Source organism: Erinaceus europaeus, chromosome 8 (genome assembly GCF_950295315.1).
Source record: "Erinaceus europaeus chromosome 8, mEriEur2.1, whole genome shotgun sequence".
Lineage (NCBI taxonomy): Eukaryota > Metazoa > Chordata > Mammalia > Eulipotyphla > Erinaceidae > Erinaceus > Erinaceus europaeus.
Window position 1 is genome coordinate 19,105,117 of NC_080169.1, and position 13,130 is coordinate 19,118,246.

Consider the following 13,130-nt stretch of genomic DNA (forward strand, 5'->3'; position numbering starts at 1 on the left):
AGATACTGGAACAACAGAGTTTGAAAAAATCACTTATATATTGAAATTTATACACTGACTAAATTCAAAATAGGACTTATTTCAAACCAAGTGAACAGAAACAGAAACTGATGCAGTTAACTTTCATAGTTGAGGCAAATTTCTAAAATTCTGTGTCATGATACAGTAACATCATTTGTTCTAGATGTCAATTTACTATCAGAAGTATTTCATATTTACATTATTTGAAACATACTCTGAAAACAGTTGTCATTTACATTTTTGAAAGTTCTAAATATTTCTCTATATCTGGGCTATGACTTACTTATCTAAAAGCCATTAGTTATATTTCTTTGCAAGTACAATTTTATAAGCAAAGTATAACTTTATCATTCCCCTACCTTAGAGCTAGCTATACAATTCATATTAATATATAGCTTATTACCTTATACACACATTTAAATTACTCTTATCAATGTGCATGGTAAAATAAAGATAATGGAAACATAAAAATGAGAAATAAACTGTACTTACAAAGTCAAAGTCTCCATCTTGAGGAACTTTCCAGTTGTCAGGAAAAACATTTTTGGACATAGGGAAGGGTTCATCCATATTCTGATTACAGTTTTCATGACTCTTGTTCTTGAAATCTTGTTTATCAAAGTAGTCCATGAAAGATGGTCTCTGTACCTGTGGTGAAGTTGCATTCCCTTTGGTAAAGAACAGAAGGAAGTGTAAATTCTTAAATAAGTAGGACTTTTACAGAAGCATTATTTTTTATTGAGCAATATGACAAATTAGCAATGACTAGATTCAAGAACAACATGAACAAAGGAAAAAAATAATAATGAATACATAAAAATGCCCAGGTCAAATAAAATGTCAGCAAATACACGAATGTGAAATGTAACTACCATGTGACTTCATGCATGTGGAATAAAGAGAATTGAAACACATAAACTTGCAAAAATAAAATAAAATGAAGCTAATCCATCTCTTATGAGACCTTGGGAAAATTATGGTGGTTATTGTTGGGGACACGAGGACCCAGAACTTTGGGATTGGCGTGGAATGATATCCCTACTATATTGTCTTGTAAATTGCTAATACAAAATTTTAATGTCAACTAATAGTTAGACACACAATATTTCTATACTACAGAAACACTTTAGAATGGACAGAATGCTAATTTTATTAAAATTATCTCAGATGTCTTTGAAATTTGTCAAAAATGTAAAATTTTTAAAACCAGGTATTTGTTGACATCTAAGTTTATACTGTTCTTGTCATCAAATACCATGACCAGCTCTCAGATGTTAGAACTTGTCTAGCTGCCTCTTGGGCCATTCCTCTGTTTCCTCAATGTCTTTGTAGCTGTTTCCATTTCTGGAATTGTTTAGTTTTACCAGTCACCTTTCTATCTGTGATTCCCAACTTTATTTCTCCAGCTCTAACCTGGCTCCTAAGTTCTCTACACCCAGTTTTCCTACATCTTGCTGTTGAAGTACTCAGTTGAGGTGAATTAGAGCTACCTCAAGCGTACCAACTTCAAAGTTAAATTCAGATCTCCTAATACTATCTCTGCTAAAGTCAACATTATTATTTCAATCCCTGAAAGTGACAAAGTTGAGAACTCAGACTCTTTTCTTCCTCTATCATGAATAATTGATCTTAGTCCCTTTAGTGTTACTTTTCTATTCACTAGTGCTACTGCCTCAGTTTATTTTCTAATCATTTCTTGACTAAGCCATTATAGCAGTCTCTAAATCATTCCCCCCCTTCTTCCTTTTCTTTTTCTTTTCTTTTTTTTTTTTGGTTGTCACCTGGGTTTCATTGCTTTGAGCTGACATTTTCTGACACAGATGAGGCAGAAGGAAAGGCAAAAGAGGGACGGAGTGGTGGCACACCTGGTTGAGTGCACATGTTACAATGTGCAAGGACCCAGGCTGTTCAAGCCCCTGGGCCCCACCTATGGAGGGAAAGCCTTGGGAGTAGTATAGCAGTGCTGCAGGTGTCTCTCTGTCTTTCTCTTTCTCTATCATTCCCTTTCCTCTCGATTTCTGGCTGTCTCTATCCAGTAAGTAAATAAAGACCAAAAAAAATTACTACAACAATAAAACAAGGGCAACAAAAGGGAATAAATTAAAATAATTTAAAAAATTAAGTTAAAAAAAAGGAGAAAAATTTCTTTTAAAAGGGGGTGGGGTAAGTGATGGCACACTTGGTTGAGTGCACATGCTACAATGCACAAGGATCCAGGTTCAAGCCCTCACTCCCCACCTGCAGGAGAAAGCTTCACAACTAGTGAAGCACTGTTGCAGGTCTCTCTCTCTCCCTGTCTCTCTCTCTCTCTCCTTAACATCCCCTTCCCTCTTGATTTCTGGCTGTCTATCTAATTAGTAAATAAAGATGATAAAAAAATTAAAAAAAATTTTTGATGTTGATTTCAAACTGAAAACACAGTGACCTTTCTAAATGCAAATCAAGCCACATCAGTCTGCTACCAAAGAGTCTTTCAGTGCCTTGTTTATCTAGACCTCGTTTATGGTTGCAATGGAAAGGAAACATAACTAGATTTACACAATCTGGTTACTGTGGCCTTCCCTAGTGAGTGGTTTTTGAATGGGATTCTGAGAAGTCACAGAGTTTAAAAGCCTAAGGGGGGGAGTCAGGCAGTAGCGCAGCAGGTTAAGCACACGTGGCGCAAAGCACAAGGACCGACTTAAGGATCCCAGTTCGAGCCCCCGGCTCCCCACCTGCAAGGGAGTGGCTTCACAGGTGGTGAAACACGTCTGCAGGTGTCTATCTTTCTCTCCTCCTCTCTGTCTTACCTTCCTCTCTCCATTTCTCTGTCTTATCTAACAACGACAACATCAATAACAACAATAACTACAACAGCAATGAAGAACAACAAGGGTAACAAAAAGGAAAAATAAATAAATAATTACAAAAAAGATTTAAAAAAAAAGTTCGAGAGATATTTTCTACACTGCTGTCCTCTAGATAAGTTAGGTACCTTTTTCTTAAATTTCCTATGACCAGAAGTATACTCCCCCACAAGGTAGCTTTCAAGCAACTCAGGTGTTTTTCTTCTGAATATATCAGTTTCTTAAATATCTGAACACAGAGAGAATGACTTCTGAATTGGTTGATTATCGAGTAAGACATCCCCCATTCCTTGCATATGAAATAGTTTTCTGAATTATCATCTTATTTACTCACTTATGGGGAATTTACAGTTTCTCTAAGATCCTCTAAAATCAGATGTAATATTGATAAGGTGATCTGACCAGTCCAGAACGAATTTATAACAGTACTAATTTTAAAAATTAGTATTTTAAAAATATTTATTTATTTCCTTTTTGTTGCCCTTGTTGTTTTTATTGCTGTTGTAGTTATTATTGTTGTTGTTATTGATGTCGTCGTTGTTGGATCGGACAGAGAGAAATGGAGAGAGGAGGGGAAGACAGACAGGGGAAAGATAGATAGACAGCTGCAGACCTGCTTCACCATTGTGAAGCAACTCCCCTGCAGGTGGGGAGCAGGGGGCTTGAACTGGGATCCCCATGTCGGTCCTTGTGCTTTGCGCCATGCGTACTTAACCCACTGTGCTACTGCCCGACTCCCAGATTTTTTTTTTTAATGTAAGTGAGATCTTAATAGTATTATTTGTTAAGCTTGGAGTTTAGTTGAGTTTGCACAGATCAGAATAAAAAAAAGTAGGTGATGACAAGTGTTTATTCATGGAAAAAAATTCATTTGTCTTTTTAAGTGACATGACTTTTTGTGCATCAAAATGAAAATTTTCATTGATTTCACACCATGTGTTTCTTTTCAAGACTGTGATAAAATAAATGTAACATAAAATCTACCACCTCAAACACTTTAAAATGTACAATCTAGTAGTGCCAGTATATTCTTATTGTTGTACAACCAACCTCCAAAGCTCCTTTCAGCTTACAAAACTGACACTTTATACCCATTAAGTAATCTTTCACCAACCCAAGAGATCATCATTTTATTTTTGAGTCTACGAAACTGACCACTTTTAATCTTGAGGGAATCACTGCAGTATTTGTCATTTTATGATGGGCTTATTTCACTAATAAGCCCACAATGTAGCAAAGTAGTATTTCAATGTATGCATCAATTACATTTTGATTATCCATTTGTCTGTCAGTGGGCACCTGGCTTGTTTCCATCACCATGCTATTGTGAACATCAAATGGGATATACCAAATTACTCTTTGAACCTCTGATGACAGTAAGCATTCTTTTTAAAATATATTTTTAAATTTTATTTATTATTGGATAAAGTCAGACAGAAATTGAGAGGTGAGGAGGAGATAGAGTAGGAAAGAGACAGAGAGACACCTGCAGACCTGCTTCACTACTTGTGAAGCTTTACCCCTGAAGATGGGGACCAGAGGCTTGAACCTGGGTCCTTGTGCACTGTAATAGGTGTACTTAACCAGGTGCACTACCACCTGGCCCCAACAGTAACTATTCTTAATTAATTTTTCTTTATACATGCAGAGATTCTCATTTCTTCTGCATACATACCATACAGAGGCCTTTTTTCATTTTCTTACAGGTGTTTTGATAGCTAAGCTTAATATCTGATTAAACGAATCATTAAAACAATAGTTTTAAAAAACTAGATGTATACACCAGTGTAATTGACAGTGTAACCCTCACATCTATGGACAACTCATACTTGACAAGAGGGCCCAAAACACTACTGGAGAAAGGAGAGTCTCTTCAACAAGTGGTATTGGGAAAATTGTGTTGAAACATGCAAATGAATGAAACTGAACCACTACACATCATCATGCATAAAAGTGGATCAAAGACATGGACGATAGATCAGAAACTATCAAATACATAGAAGAAGTCATTGGCAGAACAATTCATAAATCTTTGCTACAGAAATGTCTTCAAAGGCTTAAGTCCAACAGTAAAGAAAACAAAATCAAATATAAACCAATGGGACTACATCAATCTGAAGAATGTTAGCACAGTGAAAACTATCATCACCCAAACAGAAAGACAGCTTACAAAATGGGAGATCTTTATACAACATATTTCAGATAAAAGACTGATAACCAAAATACAGAAAGAACTCAGTAAAGTTAGCAAAACAAAACAAACAAAAAAACCCCAAGCAACCTCTTTAGAAGATGGGCCAATATGTAGACAGAAAACTTAACTGGAGAAGAGGTTCAGAGAGACCCCCCCCCCCGAAAAACACAGCTTTATAAATATGAACATGTTAGTGAAAGTAACATGTTAACTTTATTTTACAGCTCATGAATTACATCTTTTATTTTTTTAAATGACTTTATTGGGGGGAAGTAATGATTTACAAGGTAGTTATCACATGACTACAGCTTCTTTTTTTTTTCTAAAGATTTTATTTATTTATTAATGAGAAAGATAGGAGGAGAGAGAAAGAACCAGACATCACTCTGGCACATGTGCTGCCAGGGATTGAACTCAGGACCTCATGCTTGAGAGTCCAAAGCTTTATCACTGCAGCACCTCCCAGACCGCGAGTACAGCCTCCTATCTCCCAGTGATACTCATATTCTCTCCCATCATTGTGCATTGTTGGTTTTTGTTTTCTTCCCTTCACCACAGCACTGCTCACTCTGGTCTACGGTGGTGCTGGGGATTAAACCTGGGTCTTTTGATGCCGCAGGCATGGAAAGATTTTTAAAAATTATTTTTATTTTATTATTGTTTATTTTGGGGAGAAATAAATTGAAAAAGGGAGACAGAGAAGGAGGGAGAGAGAGAGAGAGAGAGAGAGAAGAGTGAGACACCTGCAACACTGCTTCACTGCTTATTAACCTTCCCTCCCTGCAGGGGCTTGAAGCTGGGTTCTTATGCACTATAATGTATGTGCTCAACCAGGCGGGCCACCACTTAGCCCTTGAAAGTCTTTCTGTATAATTCATGTGCTATTTCCCCAGTGATATGTACTGGTATTTTATCTTCACATGAATTCTCCAAAACTTCTTATTACTAAAAGAAATGGATTTTCAGATTTGTACATGACAGGATAAATGCAAATATATAAATAACTCTCCCCTAATGCAAACACAAAAACAACAAATTTCACAGAAAACCTCTTGAGAACACAGTAGAAACTGCCAGAAAGAAGTCTGAAAAGTTTGTAAACCTGGGGAACAACCAGAAAACAGATGTTTAAGAAGTAGAAAAAGGCACCCAAATTCTTTAATCCAAGATGATCTACACCAAGATATATCATTGTAAAATTATCAAAGGTTGGGCTGGGCAGTGGTGCAACCAGTAAATCAAAGATGGGGGCTGGGCAGTGGCACACCTGGTTAAGCGCACATTTTACAATGTGCAAGGTCCCAGGTTCAAACCCCCAGTACCCACTTGCAGGGGGGGAAGCTTCACAAGGGGTGAAGGAGTGCTACAGGTGTCTCTCTGTCTCTTTCCCCCTTTCTCTCAATTTCTAGCTGTCTCTATCCAATAAATAAATAAAGATAATAATAAAAAGGAGTTAAAAATAATAATAAACAAATAAAGAAAGCACAGACATTATCATAATCAAGGATCTGGGTTTGAGCTTCTGGTCACCGCCTGCAGACTGGAAGCTTTACAAGCATTTAAGCAGACTGTAGATGTCTTTCTTTCCCTCTCCTCCTCTCTCTCTCTCTCTCTCTCACTTTTTTCTCTGTTTCTATCATAATAACAATAAGAAAAAAGTCACTGGCACTATGCCCTAATGGCAAAATAAAATAGCCAAGCACAAAGAAGCTGTATGGCTGGAATCCATAACTATCATTAATACAGATACACTTAATGTGGATGCACCAAAATACAAAACAAATACTAACTGACCTCAAGGGATATACTGATGTTAATACAGTACTAACAGGAGCCTTAACACACAACTTAGAGCAAAAGACTGACAATCTGGACAAAAACAGCAACAAAGGAACATTGGTTTTACATGAAATTATAGATGAGATGGATTTAACAGATAAAAATAGAATGTTCCATCCACAAAGAAATAAGTACATATTCTTCTCAAGAGCACAAGGGCCATTCTCTTGAATTGACAACTACTGGATGATATCACTCATATGTGCATATAGATTACTGAAAACAAAACAATCTGGCACAAAAAAAGAAAACTTGTCTTTTACACTTTGTGAAAACTCAGGTGGTTAGCAGAGGAAGGGTTGTGAAGACATAGACACTTCGGTGGTTGGTGTGGTATAATGTGTTGTATACACATATGTGCAAGTGTGAAACCATTCTCTCAAAATATAGGCTTTTAAAGCAATGTTAAAACAGTAAGGTGAAATTAATAATTTGATAACGTTACATGCTGACATTTTGAGAGAACACATTAAAGTCTCAAGATTTTTAACTCTGATTTGTCTCTATACTTCATCACTATGAAACTTTTTAATCTAAGTTAGTTTCTGTGGTAACATTTTATTCCAAAATAGAGTCTGGGGTTCAATCTCAATTATTATCTCCTTCTGTACTTTTCTATAAGAATAAATAATGAAATATTCAAGTGTAGCTAAACCTAAACAAATTTTCTATAGAGTAACAGTAAATTAAATTATAAGGTAAATCTTTTAAAAGTATCCTTTGTCCCATATCCTTTTCTTTTTTATCTTATTAGAAAAGTAGCATTATAATAGAGGTACATATCTATTTTTGTTGTAAGTGCTCATTTTGACAAGATACTCCTCAATTTCCTCACATGGAGAAAGGTATCTGAAAATGTTAACATTCAAAGGGTTATCAATGCTATTTTATTATTTTTTTCAATGCTATTTTAATGTTATTTTTCCTTTCATTCAGCACTGCCTTCACCCTCTCCTCCTTCCTGGAATACAGACTTGATGACTAAAGCTACAGCAGTAATTATGCAAGGACAAAAGTACTTCCAACAGACGGCATTATAGAAAGGATATTAAAATCACTTTATCAATGTCGGGTACTCTGTTTCTGGTTTTGTTTTTAAAGAAGAAGAGAAAGGAATGCTATTTTGTGTATACCATTGTTATTTTTTCCCCTGATATATCCAGACAAAAATCTATCCTTATTTAAAAAAAAAAAAAAAACAGATGGGAAAAGCAATCTTCACTTTTACTATAGAAACACTCCAGTTTGAAACTTCAAGCCCATTTTTATATACAGTGATTTCATTACCACTACATTCCCAATACAAAAAGGGTCTATTATAGGCTCACCTACAAATCTATTATAAAATGCATGTTGGGTTCCACACTCAGAATTTTGTAAAATATTCCAAAGATACAAATTAAACATTCTCACAGAAAGTTAACTAAAGTCTAGGGTTTTTCTTAAATTTTTTGAAAGGCAGTTTATTCCATTAGGCTTTTTGTGGATGATTTTATATTGATGTATTCTTAACCAAGATATGGCTACATAATAATTCTTATATGTAGCTATTTTAAATGTATGTGCTAACACTCTTAAATGTGTCCACTGCTGTGGTCCGGGAGGTGGCATGGTGGAGGATTCTCCAGTGCTGGATTCTCAAGCATGAGGTCCTGAGTTCAATCCCTGGCAGCACATGTACCAGAGTGATGTCTGGTGTTCTTGTTCTCTCTCTCTCTCTCTCTCTCTCCTTATATCTTCATGAGTAAATAAATAAAATCTTTAAAAAACAATGTGTCACAACAAGGGCAACAAAAGGGAATAAAATAAATATAAAAAAATGTGTCCATTGCTTAAGTTAGCACACAAGTATTTAGAGAATATACAAAGAAAATATTATTTGTTTTAATTGCTAAGAAGGAAAATAGCATAGGTTTGTTTAAAAAATTAATGGGAATAGTTTCATTTGCTCTGTAATATTTACACAATATGAAGCACATGCCTACAATGTGCAGTCAAGTCTCCGGGGAGATACATATTCACAGAAGTGGGAGAGAAGAGATGATGTTTTTGGTTTAAAATTTTGTAAAGAAGAAGTAGTGGGCTCTTCAACAGTAGAGTATAACCGGAAATCTCAAGATAGTAACCAGTGTCATGTGTGATTGTGGTTGCCATGGCAAACTCTTTCTCTTAAGAACAGAGTAATCACATAAAATTGACATCAATTTCTTCAACTAAATTCTGATCTTTGCTTATAAAGTTCTTTACTTTAATATTAAAAGCAATGTTCAAAATTACCTCGTTTCTCCATTTTGGTCCTAATTCCTTCAACTACTTGCTGTGGAACTAAAACCTTAGCAACTTAAGATTAAAACAATCACCATTCAACTCCTTTTAAAGGAAAAATATATTCTCTCTCCAGACAGGTTGGGAGTATGGATCGACCTGCCAACACCCATGTTCGGTGGGGAAGCAATTACAGAAGCCAGACCTTCCACCTTCTGCACCCCATAATGACCCTGGGTCCATACTCCCAGAGGGATAAAGAATAGGAAAGCTTTCAAGGGAGGGGATGGGATATGGAGTTCTGGTGGTGGGAATCGTATGGAATTGTACCCCTCTTATCCTATGGTCTTGTTAATATTTCCATTTTATAAAGAAAAAATTTTAAAAATTCTCTCTCCTTTGCATATTCCTTAAGTATATACAGGGAAATAAACCTGTGTAGTATAAAATAGCTTAGAAAATATTCACCTACAACTACTCATTAACTTCTCCAATGTGAGTGTCTTCTAAACATGTGAAGAGCCCTCATGGATAGTGAAATATATGAAGGAGCTTAAGAACTACTTTACAAAATGCTATCTGTTGAATTTTAATTTTTTTTAGCATGATTATAACAAAGATACTCATGTTACAGAGAGTGAAATAACACTTGTAACTTCAGCAGAATGTATTTAGACATCAAAGGATTTTGTGAATATTACCTAATTTGCTCTACTAAAAATATTTTAAGATGTGGGTGTTCCACCTGATTAATGATCTTGGAAGTCTGTCCTTTTAATTTGTTGCCAAGAGCAGAGTGAATACATACAAAACTCAGAATGTTAATACAGAAGCTACTGACGTCAGCTTTTTGTTAACTGCATCAGGCTGTACTTTCAAAACAAAGGAGGCTACAGACAAAATGGAGAAGATCCAGAGGCTACTCATAAAGAAGATTAAAAGCTTGGAAAATAATACCTGAGCAAAGGTTAAAAGGACCCACATTGTTTACTGGGGAAAAGAAAAGTCTAAGAATACAACTTAAAAAGGATCCAAGTGTATATGAAACAGTCAATGGCCAGCTGTTTTCCATCTCCAGCGAGGACAGGGTAAAATGAAGCAAAGTGAAGCACAAAAATTCTCGTTAAATCAAAGGGATGATTTTCTGTTCAAGGAATGAGCACTATAACGGCCTTCTTGTGCCTCTGGAAAGCATTTCTTTAAGGGCCTTTATAAGAAAGATCAATTTTTATCTGCAGGAGGAAGACTACCATTTCCATGGTGGTCTGTGCTCTGAGATAACAGAAGTGTCCTACAATCAAAATATCCTCGTTAACAGGTCTGAGCTGGGTCACACATCACTGCACATTCTATAGGCCAAAAGCACCGAGCAAAGTACACAATGTTCAGTATTCATAGGTGACTTCAACTACTGTAGTCACACCTTACAGGACAACTAATATTTCTGCAGAGGTAAAAAGAAAAGTCTCCTGCTATCCAGTAATAAGTACTATGGACACTGGCATTCAGCTGTAAGTGGAGCCTACAGTTCAGTGCCATAACTTTTATCGCTATGGTGTGGGCAAGATTACTCTTGTCAGCTAGAGAGGAATACAGCAGTTTTTCAATTAAAAAAAAAAATGGCACGATCTCTGGAGATGTGAGAAAGTGATCCTCCCTTCACACTCTCCCATCATTGTTAATTGTTTCCTGTGATGTCAAAATTTCCATCCTTACTAGAGGCAGTCTTGGTGAGCTAGATAAGCCAGAAGGAGGATGAACACCAGATGATCTCCCTCACAGACAGGCTCTAAGAAACAAATTGAAGGACAATACACATCGAATCCTCAATGGACTACAGCCTATCAGCAGAATTCGGGACTCAGAAGGGGGGAGGGAGTATTACTAAGGGGAGGCAGGGTCCCGAGTTCTTGTGGTAAAATAAGACAATGATTTGGCTGAGGAGGAAATGTACTGATAACTATCTTGGAGAAATGTGGAAGTATTTGTTGTCACCCATGTGACAACAAAATCTTATAAATCAGTATTTCCTCCACAAAATGATACTGGAATTGAAAAAAAAATCCATACTTAATGATTTGATTTACATCTCTGGCTGAAAGTTTTGCAAGTTTTAGAATAAAAATGTAAAAGCTTTATACCTAGTACATACTATTAAACATTTGCACCTAAATACCTAATCGTGGGTGATCAGTTATCTCCTTTAGGACTATTTCTCCTATTTATGTGAAAAATGTCATTGGGATTTTGATAGTGACTATACTGAATTTGTAGGTTTATTTGGGTAATATAGCCATCTCAACACTATTCTAGTTCATACATTTCACATATCCTTATACATCTCATGTGTCCTCTTTCTGAATGACTCTATTTAACAAAAAGCCCTGAAGGTATACAAGTACAAATGGCAATATTTCCTTCTTTTTATGGCTGAGTAGTATTTCTTTGTATGTGCATGTATATACACATGTGTATACTCTCTCTCTCTCTCTAGCAACTATCACAATTTCCTTATCAAGGTCTTGGCTACTGTAAATAAAATTGTGATGAATATGAGGATATATATTTTTTTTAATTAGTGTTTTCTTTTTAAAAAAAAAACAACAAACCATAAGATAAGAGGGGTACAATTCCACATAATTCCCACCACAAGAACTCCGTATCCCATCCCCTCCCCTGACAGCTTTCCTATTCTTTAAACCTCTGGGAGTATGGACCCAAGGGCATTGTGGGATGCAGAAGGTGGAAGGTCTGGCTTCTGTAATTGCTTCCCCGCTGAAAACGGGTGTTGACAGGTCGATCCACACTCCCAGCCTGCCTCTCTCTTTCCCTAGTGGGAAAGGGCTCTGGGGAAGCGGGGCTCCAGAACACATTGGTGGGGTTGTCTGTCCAGGGAAGTCTGGTTGGCATCATGCCAACATCTGGAACCTGGTGGCTGAAAGAAGAGTTAACATATAAAGCCAAACAAATTGACTAATCATGAAATAAAGGCTGGAATACTGCAGACGAAAAGTTGGGGGGGGTCCTCCATTTTGTAGACAGCTAGTAGGCATATTTTAATTATATTCCAAAGGGCCTATGGCTATACTAGTGTGTGTGTGTGTGTGTGTGTGTGTGTGTGTGTGTGTGTGTGTGTGTGTGTGTGTGTGTGTGTGTGTGTGTGTGGTGTGTTTTGGATCAGCAATGGCAGAGAATGTTCCATCCTCTGAAGGCTGGACAACATACTCTACGCTTCATCTGAGGAATATGGGTCCTGATATTGGGGCAGCTTGGAACGTTCCTACTCATGACCAGAGACTGTGAGCTCCGATCTACAGGGATGCAGAGGTCACATAGGCTCCTAAGCTGAATATGGGTCCCAGATTACATCAAATCGATGGGGTTTACAGTCAACAATATTTATACACCTTTCCCATATTTGGGAGCTACTCTCTTCCCTGATCCAGCTTTCTGGTCCCTTTTCCAGCCTGACATCATCAACTTGGATCCACCTGCATATCAGATTTCAGGCTGGGGGGGGGGGGGAGTGTTTTCTTTTTCTTTAGATAAATAACCAGAAGATAACTTGTGGATCACAGTTCTTACTTTTTGTTGTTGTTGTTGAACTTTTCAAGGACCCTTCATACAGTTGCCCATCATGGATATATCCATTTACATCCTCACTAACAGTGCAATAGGTTCCTTTAATTTAGGCCTTGCCAACTACTTGTGTAATGATCACTGTAACAGATGCTGGACAATATCTCTCTTAAAAAATTTATTGGGGGGATTAATGACTTAGAGTCAACAGTAAATACAGTTGTTGGTTTATGTGTAAAATTTCTCAATTTTCTACAAAACACTCTAACACCCCACCTAGGTCCTCCTGTATCATTGTGGACAAGGGCCTAGTTCCCCACCCCAACCCCCCATCCTTTAGTCCTTTACTTTGACTCAGTACATCAAACCCAGTCTAAGTTCTGCTT

At 36.8% G+C, this 13,130-nt stretch overlaps 1 protein-coding gene across 1 annotated transcript in view; it reads right to left on the reverse strand.

Moving 5' to 3' along the window:
• STK3 (serine/threonine kinase 3) overlaps window positions 1-13,130 on the reverse strand; it is a 267,643-nt gene that overhangs the window by 75,298 nt on the left and 179,215 nt on the right. The window contains exon 10 of the mRNA XM_007532351.3: window positions 514-689. Within this exon, the coding sequence (XP_007532413.1) occupies window positions 514-689 (176 nt within the window). The remainder of the gene's footprint in view (window positions 1-513; window positions 690-13,130) is intronic.